The 21,229-nt window shown below is 37.7% G+C and overlaps 3 protein-coding genes across 3 annotated transcripts; 1 reads left to right on the top strand and 2 right to left on the bottom strand.

Annotated features, from left to right (window-relative positions):
- Positions 1-6,100: 6,100 nt before the first annotated feature.
- LOC147521156 (cytochrome P450 76T24-like) lies at positions 6,101-8,693 on the bottom strand. Its single transcript, XM_086594388.1, has 2 exons — positions 7,586-8,693; positions 6,101-6,891 (listed from the first exon to the last, which is right to left on the bottom strand). Exons 1-2 carry the CDS (start codon positions 8,453-8,455, stop codon positions 6,286-6,288), a joined length of 1,476 nt encoding a protein of 491 aa, XP_086450514.1. The 5' UTR covers positions 8,456-8,693; the 3' UTR covers positions 6,101-6,285.
- A 5,668-nt stretch (positions 8,694-14,361) lies between these two features.
- On the bottom strand, positions 14,362-16,496 carry LOC147521155 (geraniol 8-hydroxylase-like). Its single transcript, XM_086594141.1, has 2 exons — positions 15,615-16,496; positions 14,362-15,188 (listed from the first exon to the last, which is right to left on the bottom strand). The coding sequence occupies exons 1-2, from the start codon at positions 16,491-16,493 to the stop codon at positions 14,583-14,585; spliced, it is 1,485 nt and encodes a 494-aa protein (XP_086450267.1). The 5' UTR covers positions 16,494-16,496; the 3' UTR covers positions 14,362-14,582.
- Positions 16,497-17,605: 1,109 nt separating this feature from the next.
- On the top strand, positions 17,606-21,206 carry LOC147521154 (Vacuolar protein sorting-associated protein 26). Its single transcript, XM_086594201.1, has 11 exons — positions 17,606-17,803; positions 17,883-17,975; positions 18,038-18,102; positions 18,883-18,937; positions 19,146-19,232; positions 19,385-19,469; positions 19,585-19,680; positions 19,871-20,055; positions 20,132-20,220; positions 20,605-20,704; positions 20,789-21,206. The coding sequence occupies exons 1-11, from the start codon at positions 17,753-17,755 to the stop codon at positions 20,831-20,833; spliced, it is 951 nt and encodes a 316-aa protein (XP_086450327.1). The 5' UTR covers positions 17,606-17,752; the 3' UTR covers positions 20,834-21,206.
- The last annotated feature ends 23 nt before the right edge of the window (positions 21,207-21,229 follow it).

The raw sequence follows: 21,229 nt of genomic DNA, 5'->3' as shown, positions 1-21,229 counted from the left end.
GATAAAAAGATTTGCCCTACCGTCATCGACGAAAAGAACAAAGACTAACAAAATTGAGTTGTAGGCGCTAGGTACATGCCAATCGGTTGACCGTTGAAGGACTTGTCAATATAGGAGGGTGACCAAGTATTTCTTCACCGTTGCAATGCCATCTCACAATCAATGTTCCAAGTTGCCATATTAAAAGTCCGGAAGAAGGGATGACAACGATCGAATATTTAGAAATAAATCTATGAAGAAGGCAAGTTTCCGACCCGATGAAAGCGTTGAATTTCCTTCTTATTTTTGGTGATGGCATATCAATAACGGCGTCGTTGATCGGGGATTAGCCTCAATACCTCTACGAGTCATGAGGTATCCCTTAAATTTTCCAGAAGAGAGGCCAAAAGAACATTTGGCGGGATTGAAGTCTCATGTTATACTTGTTAAGCCTATCAAAAACAAGTTGAAGATCGGAAAGATGATCACCCGTAAGCTTCGATTTAACGACTATATCATCAATATAAGCCTCCATTATTATTCCCAACGATCGGAAAAATTGTATTGATAAGCTTTTGGTAGGTTGCACCGCATTTTTCAAACCAAAAGGTATAACGATTGTAGCGAAAAATGCCTTGGTCGGTAATGAAAGCGGTGAACTCTTGGTCATCAACATTCAAAGAGATCCGGTAGTACCACGAAGAAGCATCCATGAAAGATAGGCGTTGGAATCCCGGTGGCATCCACTAGTTCGAAATTGCGTGGCAATGGATACGGATGAATCGGACAAAACCGCGTTTAAGGTTTGTAAAGTCAATACAAATTCTGATTTGTCCGTTCTTTTTTAGCATCTGCGGCGACATTAGCAAGCCATTTTGGGTAAAGTAACTTCGCCCGGATAAAGTTAACCGCAAGTAGCTTATCAATCTCCTCTTTAACTTTGAGCTTCGGACAAAAAGCATTCTCCTAGGTTTTTGGCTTAACCGGGCTCTCAAACTTGGATCAATGTCAAGTTTATGACAGCGAATGATGGGGTTGATTCCTAAGATTTCCTCAATTTTCCAAAGCGAAGATACGCTTATTTTGTCGTAAAGGGAAACCAACTCTTGTTGTTCTATGCTCGAAAGTTCAAATGAAATAAAAGTGGTTTCTTCAATGAATCTCCTACTTGTACTTCCAAAAGTCGATCCAATCAGTTTAAACCCTTGCATGAGCCTCAATATTATAGATGGAGGGCGCCCGCTTAGTAACTGTAACTTAGGCGTGGCACTTGCAAGGATCGTATTACCTCGAACTTCAGATTTTTATAGTCATCCATTGCTTTGTCATGACAGAATGGGCGATACAGTCACTTCTGAACCTTGCAAATATGCCCGTAAATGGGAACTTGACACATCGATGAAATGTGGAGACTACTGACCCCATGGAATGTATCCAATCTCGCCCAAAATTAAGCATAGTGGGATCGACGATCCATCAATAAGAAATCGAGCTCAACTTCTTTGTTCATTAATTTGATTGGTAAAGGTAATTCTTCCAACCAAAAGATGTTGTCCCATCAAAACCGATGATAGGATTGTCTTCTTGATGATCATACCCGCGCGGTTGCATCCGAGAATAACATCCACCGAAAATGACGCTAGAAGTGGCCCCTATTATCGATCATTACCCGTTGAACACGAAAGCACCTATAGACCGCGAAAATTATAATCTGCGTCATAGTGAGGGTGATATACACCACGGAGATCATCATCGATGAATTGGAGGGGCTCTTCTTCGTAGTCTCCGATGCGATTCCTTTGACAAAATCGACTTTGTTGATACGGTTAAATTCACCAACATAACTAACTTTCAAACGCTTTTGATTCTTACTCGACTTTTGGAAAGAGACTCAACATGAGAATGGGAGACATTAATGACATGCTCATAAGATTCGCGAATCACTGTTGAGAGTTTTTCGTAAGATATTCGTTCAAAAGTCCTTTCTCCACTAATTTCCGAATCCGACCCGGAGAGAGCGACAAAGTTACGTCTCATGGCCATAGTCATTATGAAATTTACACCACAAGGCTTTGTCCCTTGTCGCTTTGGTACCTTCCGAAGTGGATAAAGGCGGGAAAGAAGATTCCCACTTTTCAACTTCTCATATATAATGTAGTACTTGGCATTGAAATGGGGTCGGTTTAGCTCGGGTAAAGTTTTTCCATCCGCGATTGAAATTGACTTGTTTTCGATTGTCATTCTTTCCATCGTTATGTTGTTGATCCGATCGTCATTGCTTCGGCTTAAAATTTTTGCTTTGTTTTAATCTTTACTCGAATATTTTTGTCCCTTCTTTGCTTTTCCGATAGGTTCTCCTCGATACGGATGTGTTGTTCAAATTAACATACAAATCGTGATCGAAGTTTTAGCTGACATCTTTAATTAGAGAGTGGTAAAGATCCCTTTACAATGAAGTTCGAACTTGTCTTTCTTTCATAATATAATGCTTCTTTAAAGGCTTAAAAGAAGCATCCCATCGTAAACTTTCTACCACGCCTTTGAACCTAGTAACAAAAAGTACGTAACTTCTCGTCACGTTGTTGCTTGATGTTCGAAGTGAGTCGACATCCTTTGGCGTCTTGCAATTGTGGCGAAAACGATTAACAAACCGATTTTCTAGTTCATTGAATTGGTGAATTGATCTTGAAGGCAACTCACTTAAAACCCGGTAATGCTTCTCCGCTTTAGAGTCGATGGAAAGAGCTTACATATAAGCGGATCATCTCCACCCCATAACACCAACTTATTTTTGAATGATAGAACATGCAAGCCGGGATCTCCTTCCGACTCATCATAAAGTTCAAAATCGGGTTGTTTGAAGTCGGGATGGTGGTAAGCTTCTTGAATGTCGACCAAAAACTTATCAAAATGCGCCATCATTGGTTGTCAAGTTTTTCATTCTTACATCCCTTGACTCTATCATTAAGTTCTTTTGCAATCAACTCTTTCGAATTGTTACTCTTAGAGTTAAAGTATTGGCTCGAACAACCGGACGCCTTTCGCCGTGGTGCCCATGTGGAGACGGATACCTTCCATTATCTCTTATTGGAGTTAGAGATCTTTGGCGGTACCCATGATTAGCTCGACCGGTGATTGCCTTTGTCTATCCTCGTAACCCGACTGTATAGGCGGTAGTCACCCTTGGCGGGGTGGTCGGAATAATTATATCCCTTCTCCATGTTTTGTAGCTCTTGTTCGATGCCCGCCTTCCCATCATGTCGGACATATCTCGGAGAGGACGGCGGTCTTTCCTGAAATTGCTTCTGAGGTAAATCTTCCCTTTGAGATCGGACATGTCTAGGATAGTAGTTATCCCCGCCAATCCGATTCTCCCCATAAGCACGGGTAATAGGGTCATTACTCCTAGCGTCTTTTGGTTGATTAATGGTTTCGAGAAATAGCACGCTATTGAGGTGACGACGAAGTGGATCGTCAAAACAGGTCCATACACCGAATGGCTGCGTCCATTCGTGGTCGCCTTTGATGTTGTTGAATTTGCAACATCATCCATCCTTTGCCTCTTTTGCCACTTCCTTCTCAAATTCTATTCAAATTTTTGACTCGTCGTAAACTTCGCTTCAACCGTATAGGGGGTGAATTGGCATTACTATCACCTTTTCCGCTAGTTGGCGGAGAGTAATGTCCACGCCCATATCCATGTCAACCGCGATCGACACACGGACGGCGGACCGCATGGAGGATTACCGACTTGTCGATTTTCTTGTTGTTGCAAGGTCATTAAGGGTGGCGGCACTTGTAATTGCCTTTTGCGGAGGCGGCGCGGCGGTTCTTAATGCTACTTCTGATCGGATGTTGAGAATTGATCCTACTACTAGGAGCAACTTGATTGTTCAACGGTTCATGCATCGGCCGATTTGAATTTCGAGGGTTGCGATTTTTGCTAGTAGGGGAGGAATATGTTGACTATTTGGTCTACTTCTCGTGCTTACCATCTTGATTGTTTCACGTGATAATGAATTCTAAAATCCCCACGAGGCCAATTATGTTTTGAGAATAAACCGCTTCAACACAACGAGAGCAATGGTGACTTAACGATTAAGAAAACAGAGGATTTTGATGTTGGGGAGATGAAACCGAACCAAATAATGGCCTCCCTCGTTACCCAAGATCTATTCTCTAGGGATCAAGTTTCCACGTAGTTCCTTATGAAAAATAGTTTGATATTTATAGAGGTAGAGTAGAGAGTCCTTGTAGCTCAAGTAATCTTGTATCTTGAGTAATTGTGATATAGTATAACCGGTAACCGATAACTATCTCTTTGATAAGAAATGAATCTGAACATAAATCAACGCATTAGTGGCAAGCCATGTGGCTAAGGTTCAAATTCGATTAGATACGTGAAGTTAATTTCGCCCGTATTGATCCATGATATTCGCGAATTGGCTTTAGCCCCGTTGATTAAATGAATAAAATAGAGACCCCTACTAATGGACGTTTGCCACGTAGGTGGGGGTCGAAACACTTCCCTTGGCAAAAGCATGTCTCTCTTGAAAAGTAAAAACAAGTGCAGAAGTCCAAATCAATGTTATGTTTATTGATAAAATTTGATGTAGATATCTGGCTATTAATGTAATTATATTTTGTGCTTGGCTTCATATTAGCATTTCAAGGATTATCGAAAAATATCTTACTACATAGAAAAATATGGGGTATGATGAATAGTGTTTTCACGTACGTCACAGGGGCAGTTTGGTAATTTCACATTCTCTTTTATTCTTTATGCGTTGTCTCATCTGTTATCCCATGTATTATTCTCCCCCTTTCAATGGCCTTCTTGACAGACGTTAAACATCTTAAAACAACACATTACTAGACGTTAGGTTGATTACGTATCTTTATAGTATTATAATATTATTCACATTACTAGAATAGTTTATATTATCATATGTATCAGTGTGTCACCTAGAATAGGTTGATTACAGACTTATAGTATTATTCACATTACTAGAATAGTTTATATTATCATCGATATGTATCAGTGTGTCACCTATATTACTATATAGAAAAATATGGGACTAGAATAGTTTATATTATCATCGATATGTATCAGTGTGTCACCTATATCTTACTATATTATAAAAATATGGGGGTTGATAAACAATAATTTTCCCGTACGTCACAGGGGCATTTTCGTCTTTTTACTCTTGGGGGGATATGTTGGTCTTTTCACTATCGAAAAATGATTATCTCGGTGATTATTCCTCCCTCCCATTTTCTTAAATCGAATGAATAAATGATCTCTCCCCAGCTCTCCCATTCAAAGGTGATCCGATCTGCTTCTAACAGATGGTTTAACATAAAGAGCGAGATCACCAGAATTTTGGTAGATCACCATCAAAGGAGTATTTTGATGATGATGAGAGAATTTGGGAGAAATCTGATAATTTATTTATTATTATTATTATTTTTCTAATAATAGGAGAAATCTGATAATAGAGAAAGGATACTGGAGAAGGAATAATAATGTTTTAGTATGCTAATTTTTTAAGTTCTTATTATCTTTGCAAGAGAAGCTTCATGAACGGGACTTCTTCCTATACGGCAGTACGGGTACAAAAATGGAAAGAGACCGGTTTCTCTATAACCGGGTACAGAGATCAATCTCTGTACCACACACATACACATCTCGTTACTATATAGAAAAATATGGGGTATGATGAATAGTGTTTTCACGTACGTCACAGGGGCAGTTTGGTAATTTCACATTCTCTTTTATTCTTTACTTTTTTTTTGTCATTTTGTAGGGGGAAAAATTATAGTTTTATAATTTTTAAATTAATTTCTAATCATAATGGGCCTTATGTTGGGAAAAATCAAACAAATAGGAGTAAAATAGTCTTTTTCACATATGTTATAAGAGTATAATTGTATTTTTTTTTTTTTTTTTTTTTGTCTAAACTTTGCCATTTGTCTTCATTGGTGGGTCTTCTCATCACGGGTGAGAAAGTTAAACAACGGCTGCACAGTTGAATATGTGCGCATTACGTGCCTTTTGCTAGTATATATATATATATATATATTAGCATTTCAAAATACGGACCAATATTTACTGGACTCAGGAGAAATTATTCGTAAAAACTAAAAAGGAAGATATGTTACAACTTACAAGCTTTTGTTGGCCGTGTGCGTCTTGATCGCCATACAACACCAAGTAGTCACCAACCATCGAGGAGACTATATATATATATATATATCGATTACAAGGATGAATATTGGTTTGGGAAAGCATAAAGACATGGTAAGTTATGCTTCAATGGGGATAGCGCAAAGTGGCTTCGCTTTCTGTAAGGTAAGCGCAAACTTTTCTTCCATGTCAATATCCTCCGGCCTCATTCCATCTTCGAGCTCCCAATGAAATGAGTGTAGAAGTGAAGCTAATATCAAATGTAGCATTCTATATGCCAAAGGTAATCCTGGACAAATCCTCCTACCTGCACCAAATGGAATGAACTCGAAATCCAGGCCTATAAAATTAATACTTGATTCCAAGAACCTCTCAGGCGCAAATGAAGTAGGGTTGCTCCATGAGTCGGGATCTCGGCTAATAGCCCACACGTTTACAAGTACTTGAGCTTTCTTAGGCACGGTGAAACCGCATATTTGTACATCGGTTTCAGCTCTATGAGGGACTAGAAGTGGACCTACCGGGTGCAAACGCAATGTTTCCTTCACAACTGCTTGTAAGTAAGGGAGTCGAGCAATATCAGATTCTTCAACTGCTCTATCTTTTTCAATATTTTCATTAAGCTCCACTTTAGCCTTTGCCATTATGTGTTGATTGCGTAGTAGCTCCGTCATTGCCCATTCAAGCGTGCCAGCGATTGTGTCTATGCCTGCTAAGAATATGTCCTGGTACAAGAGCACTTCTTGGGTCAACATGGTTGTCTCAAGTTATATATTGTGTGATTGATTTAAAACAAATATCATTAAACACAACAAACTGAGATCGAGCTCAACTCTCTACTTTGAGAAATGATCAGTCAATGACTTCGTGGTTGTTCTAATAAAGTGTGCATGACAAAGTTCTTGTGGCCAAAGGCGATATCAGATGAGTTTATTTGACGGATAAATTTCTGATTCGGCCATGATAATGTCATTTTGTTTTTAATCCGGCCATTGTCAACAAAAAACAGTTATTGATATTATTCCACTAGTTGCTGACAAAATGGGCTGAGTTGTATTTTGTGGCCGAATTAGAAATAACGTTATCATGGCCGAATCAGAAATTTACACTTATTTGACATTGGGAATCACTTTACACTCTAACCGACTCCGAACCATAACATACTGACTGATTTAACCAACCTACTGACTGATAATCATTGATTTACATTGAAACGTGCCCTCTTTATGTCCATACAAACCAACTTTTTCCTAAATAGTGAGTCCCAATAATAGGTCGACAAATAGGTCCGGCGTAGCAGTGCTCGAACTATAATTGTTTCAAAGAAGATGATATTGTGTGTCCATATAGATATAATTAAGTAATCAACTATGGAAAGTAACAGTTGGCAATAAAGATTGAAGATGAAACTATGCATACCACAAGTAAAGCTCTGATTTCGACGTGAGTAAGTTTGAAACCGTTCTCTTCTGTATGTTGAAGAAGTGTAGCTAACAAGTCATTTGCTCCCCCCTCCTCTTTGGACTGTAGTCTCTCATCAATAATTGTATCGAAAAGCTTGTACAATTTTCCAAAGTAAATACTCGTGCATCGCCTTACACCTTGAGGATCCAAGGGTCTTAGCAATGGGAAGTAATTAGCAAGATTTGGTCTTCCAATCACTTCCATAACTCCCCATACAACAGCCTTAAATTCTCGTGCAGTGTCCGAATCAAGATGAGCCAAGTCCATGGAGAACATGGTGTTCGATATCACATTCAGAGTGGTAGAAAAAACAATTTGGCCAATATTTATCACCCGTCTAGACCTGGAGCTATCTCGGATGTGGTCCATGAGATCCTTCACCTTGCTGAGTCTAATTCTCTCACTGTCATTGAGTCTTTGAGTAGAGACCAATTGAGTAGCAAATATTTTCCGGAGATTGCGCCATAGAGGAGTTGAAGACAACCATACCACGGAAGCCTCATTGTGATTAAATACTCGCATGGAGTCAGGAATGGTTCTCGCAGACAAGGCTTGGTCGTGTTTCTGGAGAACTTCTTTGGCCATATTTGCAGAAGAAACAACTATAGTGGTTACACTGCCAAGTTTAATAGTCATTAAAGGGCCATAACTTTTGGCTAATTCGGCTAGAGAATGATGAGGCTTTTTGCCAAGTTCTAAGAGGTTACCAAGGACAGGAAGAGGAAATGGACCTGGTGGGAGTTTGCTGGTAAATCTCGCGCAAGTGAGAAAATGAAAGCACGCCCATACCAATGAAAACCACAGCAAAATCGTCGAGTATTCCATGTCTCCAACCAGCTTTCCTCCTAACAATGTCGTTGTCTTCCCTGCACAAGCTTATTTATAGCTTATTTCACCATTTCCACATAGCCACAAGTTAGATTGAGTGAGAAAGTGAGACTTTGAAGTTAGAACTTCCAGGAATGCAATGAATTTTGTGGTGACAGACTGACTGACAGCTTTCGCTAGTTGGACACGGATCTAATCTAATATAATCTATAAGCTAACACACTCTCTATGTTTCTGTACACGTTTGTTTTCATTTTGGTGTGAAAGGCGCAACTTTAAATATAGGTTTTTTTTTATGTAGAAATTTCACCTAACCAAAAAAGAAAAAAAAAAAAAAAAATATATATATATATATATATATATATATATATATATATTGTAAAAGAGAAATTTTTAGTGAGTTGAGTGTTTATTATTTGTGAAATAATTAAAGAAATTTCAGAATCTGTTACTTTGGACATCTAGTAAAACTTGGATCTCGCCAGTGTAGACATAGGCAAATTGCCGAACCACGATATATTTTTGTCTTATAATTAGTTTTCTTTTGCATTATTATATTTACTTTATATATTTGTTAAATTGTTAATGAGAAGCGTTAGGATAGTACTTGGCGGGTGTTGAAGTCTTGTCTAGTGAGAAAGAACCATAGTGCTCGAAATTTGTGTAGACAAGATGTTCGATAAAATTTCTGAGTGAGATATTTTTTGAGTTATTGTGTGTAACTTGAAAAAAAAACTTCAAAGATGTCAAATGCTATATTTAAAATAGAGAAATTTGATAAAGAAGCAAAAGAAAATATGGTGAGGGTGATGTCGAATGAGATGACTTCCACAAGCAAGTGGAAGGATAGTTCGAAGAAGCATTTAAAATATGTATGGTGCTACAATTGCAAGGAAAATGGGCATTATCTATGTGATTGCCCTAGCTCGAAAAAGAGTAACAAGATGAGTGCTAAGTTTGAGAATGAGGATGTTAGTAAAGCAAGTCTTGCTTCTGACTTCGATGGGGTTGATATAAGTCTTTCGGTGTCTACACAAGACGACTACATGACCGATACGTGGATTCTTGATTCCGGGTGTTCCTACCACATGTGTCCAAATAAGAAGTGGTTTGCTACCTATGGGAACTTGAGTTGAGATTCTGTTTTGATGGGTAATGATGTTGTTGGTAAGACGGTAGAAATTGAAACTATACGGGTCAAGATACATGATGGTGTAGTGAGGACTTTAACCGATGTGAGGCATGTTCCTGAGCTAAAGAAGAACCTTATTTTTCTTGGTACGTTGGATTCCAAAGGCCACAATGTTGTGGGAAATGGTGGAGTCCTAAAGATCCTTAGTGGCTCTTTAGTCATTATGAAAGGTCAAAGACATGAAAATTTGTATACTTTGTTGGGTAGTATAGTGATAGGTGATGTAGCAATAGGTACATGTAGTGATGATTCTGAGTACACAAAATTGTGGCATATGCGCTTTGGGCATATGAGGCAAAAAGGATTGTTTGAGTTGTGCAAGCGAGAGCTACTGAAAGACTTGGAGAAACCAAGTATGGAATTCTGCGAGCATTGTGTCTATGACAAGCAGTGCAGAGTCAAGTTCGGTACAAGCAAGCACAAGACGAAAGGCATCCTGGATTATGTGCATACGGATGTTTGAGGACCTTCTAGAGTGGCTTCTCAGGGAGGTAACCGATATTATGTCTCTTTCATCGATGATTATACACGCTATGTGTGGGTATATATCTTGAAGTCTAAGGATGAAGTTTTCGAGACATTTATGAAGTGGAAGGCAAGGGTTGAGAATCGCACATATAGAAAGGTGAAGACTCTAGGGTTTGACAATAGTACTCAGTATACCTATATGCCTTTCCAAGAGTTTTGTTCGCGAATGGAATTGTCGGATTAATCGGGCCGATGAGGGCACGCCGCAAATGTAATGGGTTAGCAGAGAGAATGAATCGCACGTTGCTTGAGAAAGCTAGGTGTTTGCTTTCCAATGTCAATCTTGGCAAAGAGTTTTGGGCAGATGTAGTCGCCATGACATGTTACTTGTATAATAGATCACCAATTCCGGTGATAGACTGCCAGACACCTTATGAGGTGTGGACAGGGAAACCAGCTGATTATGGTACTTTGCGCGTGTTTGGATCTAGTGCTTACTACCATATGAAGGATAGTAAGCTTGATTTTAAAGCTAAGAAAGCTATATTCTTAGGCTATATATGCAAAGGGAGGAAAGGGATACGGATTGTGGTATCTTGAGAACCACAAGTTCCTGGTCAGCAGTGAGGTTACCTTTGATGAAATTTCGGTGCTACATTTTAGCAGGCCGAAAAAGACTGGAAATAGTGGTGATTCTATAGAATCTCAAGTGATTGAGATAGAAGCGTCTGAGGATGCTAAAGAGAGTGAGGTTCTTAGTGAAAGAACTATTCAACAAGAAGTAGAGTTACAATAACCTGAGCAGCAAGCTTTGGTTAGATCAAAGCCAAAGAGAAGTGTGAAACAAGTTATGAAATACGGGCATGATACCAGTGAAGCATTATGGTCAACCAGACTCGATTGCCTACGCACTAAATATTGAAGATGATGAGCCAGATAGCTTCAAAGAAGCTGTTAGAGATGCTCATTACAGAGATTGGTCGGTGGATATGCAGAAAATGGTGGAAGCTCGTGACAAGTTTTGTACTTGGGAATTTGTTTCATTGCCTAAGGGCAAAAGGGCTTTGGGTTGTAGAAGGTTCTCTATGGAGTTGAGTTCCAACATTGGTTGGAGGTACTCCACAAATGGTGGAGGCTCATGCATTGTTGATTGATGTCTTTCGTAGGCATGGCCCTTTGTGGGCGTGATTGCTCTTTGTGAAGATAGCTCTTTGTGGGCATGACGTGCTCTTCGTGGGCATGACTCTTTGTGGGTGGCTCTTCGTGAGCAAGACACTTTTTGTAGGTGGCTCTTCATGAGCATGACACTCTTTGTGGGCATGGCCCTACGGGGTGGATGACTGCGAGTTTTTGGATGGATGTGTTCTTGCTGAATGTGTTCGGCTCGGTTTTATGTGTTAAAACCTCACCGAGGTGGAGAACTGTAGAGAAAAAGACGTTTGTTTTTATTTTGGTGTGAAGGGCGTGACCCGCGCTCCCTTTATGCCTGGACAAGGCGCGACCCGCGCTCATGCCTTTGGCGATCACTAGGTCCTTAAACGCGACCCGTGCTCCACTTTGCCTGGTCGAGGGCGCGACCCGCGCTCCATCGTTTTTCAGTATGAATTTTGACTTTTTCGGAAGTTTTCTGAAATAGTATAAATATAGGTTTTTTCTGTAGAAACCTAACCTAACCAAAAAGAAAGAAAGAGATAAATTCTTAGTGAGTTGAGTGTTCATTCTTTATGAGTGAATTGATAGCTCTTGTAATCTGTTATTCTGGACATCTAGTAAAGTTTGGATCTCGCCAGTGTGGACATAGGTAAATATATTGCCGAACCACGATATATCCTTGTCTTGTGGTTGGTTATCTTTTGCATTATTATCTTTACTTTATATGCTTGTTAAATTGTTAATGAGAAGCGTTGGGATAGTACTTGGCGGGTGTTGAAGTCTTGTCTAGTGATAAAGATCGATCATTGTGTAGGATTGATCTATTTGTTGTGGGTAACGTTGTTTCCACATTGTCCTATTCACAACAGTTTCCATTATTACAATACTGCCATTCTACCCTCTCTATGTATAACTACTCTTTTTTAGTAGAAAAAATGAAACGTGTGGCTGATAATTTCCTTGGAGCGCTTGGAGGAACCAATGCTGGGGCAAAAAATATAGCACAATGTCTAATTGTCTAGTTAAACATAAGTAAAGAAAAAAGCCCAAGTCATTTTCATTCCTCTTTTAGTTTATGGTATGTTTGGGTAGAATTCTCACATTAACTATATTTAATGGGAATTCTAATTCTAGTGCATGTTTGGATGTTTATAACCAATGAGACTCGAAATTCTAGCGAGAAATGTACTCCCATTTTGGTAGGAATTCGATTCTCTCCTAAAACCAATGTCAATTGAAAATTCTCATATGTTGTTATGGTGGTTAATAAGTAATCAAGTGAGCGGAGCGAACGATCTGGGCAAAAGGAAAGGGGGTTATGCGGACAAAAACTAAGTTGGTTGGTTTCTGTCTGTCTGTCCTCACCTCTCTCTCTATCTCTCTCCTTCTCAACCAAATCTTAACTCTCTCTCTCCCCACCCACAAACCCATCTCTCCCTCTCTCTTTTCCACCCTCCGCTCACGCCCCCACTACTTAGCAGTTATCTAATGTAAATAAGCAAAATGTTATCACCTATGCTATTTGATGACAGGTGTGCTCCTTAAATTTAGGAAATAAAAAATTCTTAAGGGACACCAAACAACCAGTTTCTCACTTCAATGCTTAGCAATTCAATTCTCACTATAATTTCATTTCTGGTTCCCAAATGCACCTTTATTCTTCGAAGAGAGAGCTCTTCACAAGATAAACTGTATTTATTTCCCAGCAAGTACGAGCACTCCTCTCTCTCTCTCATCATAATTATACCAAAACTGTAATTTCCAATTTCAACATCTATTGTATTATCACACATGAAAGCCCAAAAATATCTGCTGATATATCGATATATCAGTGATATATTTCAGTTTTTGGCCTCTTCGATATAGAGATATTAAGATATTTCGGATAGATATATTGATATAATTTCAAACCGATATACATCGGGGTTTCCGATATATCAATATATATCCGATATATCCAATTTTGACCGCCGACTTTGTTGACTTTGACCGATATTTGACTAATTTTTTATTTTTTTTTTCGATATTTTTGATATATATCACTATATATCAATGATATTTTCCGATATATTGACACAAATTTTTTTTTACCAATCAACAAAAAAAGATATATCGTACGATATATCAACATTTTCGATATATTTTGTTTTTTGAAGGGTTCGAAATATTGTCCGATTTCAAAATATTAAGCCATGTTATCACAAGCATAATTACAAGGAAATGATTGATATGTTGTTTAAATTATAAAAGTTGGAATTTTGAAATTTCAAAATTTTGGAGTTTTTGTAACGTCCACCTTAAAAAAATTTGGTGAGGTCAGGATTGATGATTTTTTAACGGTCCATTTAAGCGAGGGTGCCTGCGTGATTAATTGCAAGGGTGTCAACGAGTATCCGTTTAACCAACCCAACAAGAAGCGCAGAAAAATTCATGGTTACAATTCCTAATTTTAGGAACCATTTTAAAATGGGTAATGAAAAAACTGAACTATATAGAATCGGAATCGAATGGTTTTATAAACAAAAGAATGGTTTTATAAACAAAAGTATCATACCAGAACAGAATATTAATCGTATTTTCAACATAAAAAACATCTAAATAAAATACATAAAAACTCAAAACGTTCATTTATATATTACTAAATTATATTTATAAGTGTGATATGTAGTTTTAATGGTATTTAATGTTATAAATAATATAAAAATGTAGTTTACAATCTTACATATATGGTTTTACTTGACTTTATTATTGAATGGCATAATTACTTATATCAATATTTAAAAACTGAGTTCCTGCGGTATTTTTGTATTTTTAGTACACATTTTTTAATAAGACCAACAAACAATGTGGGTAAATAGTGAATTTCTTAAGAACCGAAATGAAAAATCATAACCTGGAATACATGTTAGGAACCGACCGTTATGGATAAGGTTTCACAATTTTAAAAACCAGAACTAGACCGGGAACCACAAAATTAAATGGTTCTTGATTCTTAAAACACTAGGATTCTAATAACCAAAAGAACCAGACGATTGACACCCTAAATAATTGGAACAGCATATATTTTTTAGGTGAAATTGGACAGCAAGTATTGATTGAAACTTTTTGAAAGGTTACTGTTTTATTGAATGAATAAAAAAGTACGTTACACTTTTGGAAACCAACACATTTATTTGTTCTATTTTTTTTCTAGATATATAGATTAGTAGAAGGAAGAAATGTCGCACCCTTATGCTGGCCTTTTCTAACATCAAGAACGACAGCTAGAAGTTATCTGAAGCATCAGTTGGAAAAGGCTAAAGTGATGCTAAGTTATGCTTTGATGGGGATAGCATAGAGTGGCTTGGCTTTCTGCAAGCTAAGCCCAAATTTCTCTTCCATGTCTATATCTTCCGGCTTCATTCCATCTGGGAGCACCCAATCAAATGAATGTAGAAGAGAAGCCAATATAAAATGCACCATTCTATATGCCAATGGCAATCCTGGACACATCCTCCTACCCGCACCAAATGGAATGAACTCGAAATCTCGGCCTCTAAAATCAATACTAGATTCCAAGAACCTCTCAGGCACAAATGAAGTAGGCTTACTCCATACAGCAGGATCCCGGTTAATAGCCCATACATTTATTAGTACTTGTGCATTCTTTGGAACAGTGAAACCACAGATTTCTACATTGGTTTCAGCTCTATGAGGGATTAAAAGTGGACCTGGCGGGTGCAAGCGCAAGGATTCTTTCACAACTGCTTGTAAATAAGGTAGTCGAGCAATATCAGATTCTTCAACTGGCCTATCTTTGTCAATCTTCTCTTTAAGCTCCGATCTAACCTTTGCCATTATGTCTGGATTGAGAAGTAGCTCTGTCATTGCCCATTCAAGTGTGCCAGCGGATGTATCTGTCCCTGCTACAAATAAGTCCTGGTACAAAAAATAATAATAAGTTTTGCATCAGGATGAATTCTCGGACCAACAAGATTATTAAGTTATTTTGCTTAATTGTGTATGAGGAGACTCTAATTAAGTATGATCATTTGAATAGTGAATTAGAAAACTATCATGTAACACAGCAACAGACTGATTGACACAATTATATTGTTCTAGCTGAACTTCCTCCTTGAGAAATGACCGCCTGGTTGATCAGGTTATGGTGCATGAAATAGTTCAAAGTTATCGATCTTGAATAAAGAAAAATCTTGCGCCTCCTCATCAAATGAGGAGAATCACTTTTGATTCTTCTGCAGTGCAGTGGAGAGATGCTATGACATATTCCCAATTGCCCATGATCAGGAAAAGAAAATTAACAAGCTAGCAATAAAAGATTATTAAATGTGCTGATGCGCAAACCTTAAGTAGAGTTTTCATATCGAAATGACTAAGTGTGGAACCATTCTCTTGTGTAAGAAGCTGGAGAAGTGTATCTAACAAGTCCTTCGAATCACCTTGCTCTTTGGACTGTATTCTCTTGTCAATAATTGTTTCGAAAATCGTGTCATATTTTTTAAATAATATAGTCGCACGTCGCCTTGCACCTTGGGGATCGAAGGGCCTTAGCAATGGGAAGTAATCAACAATATTTGGTCTTGCAATCCCTTCCATAGTTTCCCATACAATAGCCTTATATTCTTGTGCATGTGCAGAGTCTGAGTCGAGCGGAGTCAAGTCCATGGAGAACATTGTGTTTGATATCATATTAAGAGTTGTACTAAAAATAATTTGCCCAATATTAATTACCCGTCTGGACCTGGAGCTATCTTGAACGTAGTCCATGAGATCCATCACCTTTGTGAATCTAATTCTCGCACTGTCATTGAGTCTTTTAGTAGTAAATAATTGAGAAGCACATATTTGTCGGAGATTACGCCATTTATGAGTTGCTGGTAACCATATCAGTGATGTCTCATGGTTATTAAATAATCGCATAACGTCTGGAATGGTTCGTGCAGACAAGTGTTGGTCATGTTTTTGGAGAACTTCTTTGGCCATGTTTGCAGACGAAACAACTATAGTAATTAAACTGCCAAGTTTAAGAGTCATGAGAGGGCCATAAGTCTCGGCTAATTCGGCAAGAGACTTGTGACGCATTTTGCCAAGTTTGAAGATGTTTCCGAAAATAGGAAGAGGAAATGGACCTGGTGGAAGTTTGCTACTAAATCTCGAAAATGTGAGAACATGAAGGCATGCCCATGCCAATGAAATCCACACCAAAATGTTTAAGTATTCCATTATTCAGACAAGTTTTCTTCATTTCCATTTCGTTCCTTTCCTTTATATATATAATGTAATAACAAGCTTCCATTTATTAATGTCCAAAAACTGTAGCTTACATATACAGGTAAGAGTAAGTGCCTATCAACTGACCTGTTTAATTTAACGAGTTCCAGCGTCCAATTTCATTTACATAGCCTCGAATTGTGTATGTCCTATGTAGGATATAATTGAGACTGTTCGAGAACTAAGTTCTAGAACAGTAGTCTCATTCAGTTTGGCATATGAGGCAACACAACGTCATAGATATGACAGGAAAAAAAAAATGACGTGATACAGCCATACAGGTGAGTTTCCTTTTCTTATAGATAGAAAAAAGGAATTGTTTCAATCTAGACCACCTTAGTAATAATTTTCTTAGGCAATGTCAATTATCCGTGCTTTTCTTTGAAGTTTCTTTGTGTAGCACATTAAGAACAGACAAGAGAGCTATGATAGAGCATTTTGATAGCAATATACACACACACAACTGTTGTGATAGAGAGAGTCAATTTCGTTTCTAAAATTGAAGAGGCCCAAAATTCATGTCTAACTGTGCCATTCGGGCCCAACCAGTGGAGATGGCCCAGCCCAGGGGGTGATAATCTGGCCCTCAAACCATAAAAAGCCCTCATAATTGAGGGTCGGCAGTCCGCCCCTATTTTACTAAGGGCCGGGTCGAGTAGGGTCATGCATGAAAACTCGAGCCTTTAACCCGCCTCTCGAATCTTATTTTTTAGGGTCAAATGAGGGACCGGTCGGGCCCGTCGAATTATACTTTACTAGTTTACTTAATTTATCATACTTTGATTATGTATATCAATTTTAACTACATATACAAAACTAATTTTAATTACGTATAGTGGAAGAGATGATACTCTTAAAATATCTATATTTTTCATACTTAACTATGTTATTAGGTTGAATTTGCTTTTATGTATGACTTATATATCTATTCTTCAATCAATTACAAAAAAACGCATATATTACGTTCTAATCTATTTCATATTGAAAACTAATTTAGTGATTTTTTTTTATACAACTTAGATAAATACATAAATATAATGTAAAATAACAAGAAAACGTATATAACAAATCTAACCCGCCCTATTATTAGGACCGGGCCGGGGCGGGTTTAGGGTGTGAGGGCCAAATTATCACCCCAGCAGCAGAATGTCTAATTGTCTAGTAAAGAAAGAAGCTGTTTATGATTCTTTCCTCGCGAACTCTTGTTCAGAATGGCAATACAACTTAAACTTAATCGATCAAGCCGTATTTACAGCCCAAGTGTAATTACTCTCTTTCAGACTTCACTTCAAACACTTTGTCTGCAGACGTATAACTCTTAAATTCTCAAATTTATTTCAGGAACCTCTCCAAGGGAAAATCATTGCGAAATTTCCATCTCCTATTTCTCACCAAGGAATTCGAATCACTGCCACTGGAACTGTAAACCTTCAGGTAAAATTTCATACTTAACTATCATTGTTTTCATTACTTATGAGGGCTTTACTACTTTGAAGGTTCGTGGTGGATCAGCTGGAGTGATTGAGTCAATAGTTGGTGTTCTTAAACCACTTCGTATCTTGTAAGTTTGTGTTTATTGAGTTCGACTAATTTACTTGTTTGGAGTATGTTTTCTAATTGTAGTTAGTTTTTTATGAAATGTTTACGCCATTGCATGAGGTTGAGATCGAATGCCTTAGTGATCTGTTAAATCGGTGGAAAGCATTTGTTCATGCCTTAGACAAGAGTTTGAGACTAAAGGGACGAGACCTGAAAACAATTTTTTTTACACTTAGCTCTTGATTACTAGTCGTCATTGAGAATGAGGGTAGGAAAGTCTTAGATTCATATCGGCATTGCATTCCTGGCAAATAATAATTAGAGAAGAAACTCATAATTAGACATTTTTATGGTCTATCGTGCTGGTATGCTTTTGACACATGGGCAAATCGGTGCTTGAAAAAGAAAATTGATAGAAAACTCAGAACTCTGTTTGAATTAAAAATAAAAGAAAATTGGCAGAGGTCCCTAATTACATGGTGAGAGGGATGAAGTCAGGAGGCATTTTCTGAATAATAGAATGGTAATGTTGTGATGCTCAAATCTAACTTGAATTGTTTGTGTTCTTTATCATGCTCTGAGATCCTAGGATTATATATTTATATATGAATGTTATTCTTTGGAGATGTTTGGATTAAATGTTGTCGTTTCATTTTCCTCCATTGATAAGTACTTTTCAATTTCTGTCTTAGAGCTTCTATCTTTATCAAGTTCAGGGATGTAAGACTCGTTATAGTGATATGGTACAATTGAGTTTGTATCATTAGTCTTACTAAATGTTCTTGTTGCATTGGGAAAACAGGAAAGAGAGTATTGAGGTCAGGTCTCCTGGGAAGCTAAGTTCAGGTACAACAGAGGTACTGCACAAGAATTATACCCCATAAGACCATAATTTGTTTTGTATAATCTTTCACTTTCCTCTTTTGATTATTTCAGGTCCTGAGCATGCTTTATTAGTGCAATTGTCTTTATGTTCTGTTTTGTTGGGGAAGATACCACTTTCGCCTCACTGATACTTGTTTACTAAACTGAATTAAGTCACTTTTTTCTTTATTTCTGTTGCAGATACCTTTTGCCCTGATTTTAACTGAAGGACAAGCTGGTTTCGAAAGATATTATGAGACTTTCCATGGAGCAAATATTAGCATTCAGGTGAACATTCTAAAATGGTAAAATGCATATTCAGCTTTTAATCTGTATCAAAACCATGTTGTATTAATTATTTTTTCTTTATGTACTCTGATTTGGTTTTCTGTGCCTAAGTATGTCATCAGATTCTTAATATCTAATACTTAGTATTATAGTATCTGGTAACTGCAGATATAGTAAGGGGATACCTACATAAACCAATATCTGCTATGGTGGAATTCATAATTGAAAGCAAAAATTGTAAGGGTCCCATCTTGATTTCTGGTCGTTTGTTTTTGTCATTTTCTGTCAAGTGTATTAAGTATTCACTAATCAGAGACTTCTTTTTTCACTTTTACCATTTCCATGCTTCCAGCCAATCTTCCAAAGGCCCCTGTTTCTCCTGAAATGGTTAGCTTTTATATCACTCAGGACACTCAGAGACATCCGTTACTTCCTGAACTGTTTTCAGGTGATTTCCTTGTTCTGTTTTCTTTAACGGCCTATACACAAACATGGTAATCATATGTAAGTAGATTTGTCCACAGTTGATGTTTCCGGGAAAATGGACCGATAAGTTAGCTCTATGATGTATCATCTTTTAGAAATGAAAGACGTGCAATACAGTCACTTTGAAATAACTGGAAGATGTGTTGAAATAGGTGGATTCCGAGTCGCAGGAAAAATCATCACACAATGTTCTTTATTGGATCCTCTTAGTGGTGAGCTAACAGTTGAAGCATCTGCAATTCCTATAAACTCTATTGACATCCACATACTCCGTATTGAATCAATTCTTGTTGGGGAAAAGATTGTAACTGAGACCTCTCTGATTCAAACTACACAGGCTTGTACCATTACCTATATTCAACTGTATTTCATTTACAAAAGTTCATGTAGAAATAATGTTTCTTGTTTGCTAGATTGCGGATGGAGATGTTTGTCATAGCATGACCCTGCCAATTTATGTTATATTTCCTCGTCTCCTGACATGTCCAACTGTCTTAGCAGGGTGAGTTGTGAAGTCAAATCTATCATCCCAATTTTACAAGTGCTATTATAAATCTCAACTGTATCACATGCTACATATTGTAGCAATTAACTTCTTGTCATTGTCTATTTCTAATGATAGAAATTTAGACACTGAGCTTATATCTTCGTCCAAATCACATACTTAATCAAGAAAAAATTTCTCCGCAATCCAATAAACCTAATTTGTTTGGTTTTATTCAAATTAATTGATAGATAGGATTGAAGGTGGGCCTTGGATTGATTGTGGACTCATCTACAAACTACCACTTCCTGTGGTGCCACTTCTGCTTATTCACTTAGTGCAATATGCTAGTTCTATACATTGCTCACTGACAATGAACTGGTCTGTCATTTCTTTTGCTAGGCCATTTTCAATCGAGTTTCAGGTTTCCATAGTCATTAGCTTTCAGTCAGAATTGTCTAAACTGCATCCCAAGTATGATCCCAGAATTCCTAGGCTGTGGGTGAGCATTGATTCGCTTGTTCAGTGTGATTGCAGTTTTCAAATAAATATATTTGTTCTTCTAACATCATTTCTCCCATTTCAGCTGGCAATGGAGACCCTACCACTTAGACTGTTTCGAACAAGATGAGATAACCTCAGAATTGTGACAATAGAGATTTTCTTGTAAACTTCTTCCCTGGCTATGGGCTAACGAAACTGGCCGAAGTAATCAGAATGTGATGAAAGTATCATGTAGATTTAAATTATAATCGTAAAGCATATTTATCTGGTGTTTAGAGCAACTGTGTCATATGTGCAGGCCGTGACTCCCTTGTAACTTTGTAAGTCGCTCTACAGTCAACACATTCTTACCCCGAATTGAATAAGCACAACCATTTATGTTTCACACATGGCTATATTGTAAACTTAAATTTGAATCGTCAATCACACATATTTTCACAGTTCGTTGTATGTCTTGAGCGATTGTACTTTTTTTAGTGGAATCAGGTATATTGTACTTTCGTTGTTGTATACTTGTATATTA

Source organism: Coptis chinensis, chromosome 1 (genome assembly GCF_015680905.1).
Source record: "Coptis chinensis isolate HL-2020 chromosome 1, ASM1568090v1, whole genome shotgun sequence".
Lineage (NCBI taxonomy): Eukaryota > Viridiplantae > Streptophyta > Magnoliopsida > Ranunculales > Ranunculaceae > Coptis > Coptis chinensis.
The sequence above is the reverse complement of the archived record's forward strand: the minus strand, read 5'-3'. Positions and strand labels throughout refer to the sequence as shown.

What these genes read in the sequence shown, in the direction of transcription:
- LOC147521156 (XM_086594388.1), bottom strand. Translation starts at nt 8,455, where the DNA reads ATGGAATACTCGACGATTTTGCTGTGGTTTTCATTGGTATGGGCGTGC. An exon ending in AAATCAGAGCTTTACTTGTG is followed by an intron (nt 6,892 to 7,585) that starts GTATGCATAGTT and finishes CTCTTGTACCAG; the next exon opens with GACATATTCTTAGCAGGCAT.
- LOC147521155 (XM_086594141.1), bottom strand. Translation starts at nt 16,493, where the DNA reads ATGGAATACTTAAACATTTTGGTGTGGATTTCATTGGCATGGGCATGC. An exon ending in ATATGAAAACTCTACTTAAG is followed by an intron (nt 15,189 to 15,614) that starts GTTTGCGCATCA and finishes TTTTTGTACCAG; the next exon opens with GACTTATTTGTAGCAGGGAC.
- LOC147521154 (XM_086594201.1), top strand. Translation starts at nt 17,753, where the DNA reads ATGGCAATACAACTTAAACTTAATCGATCAAGCCGTATTTACAGCCCA. An exon ending in CATAATTGAAAGCAAAAATT is followed by an intron (nt 19,470 to 19,584) that starts GTAAGGGTCCCA and finishes CCATGCTTCCAG; the next exon opens with CCAATCTTCCAAAGGCCCCT. An exon ending in CCAGAATTCCTAGGCTGTGG is followed by an intron (nt 20,705 to 20,788) that starts GTGAGCATTGAT and finishes CTCCCATTTCAG; the next exon opens with CTGGCAATGGAGACCCTACC.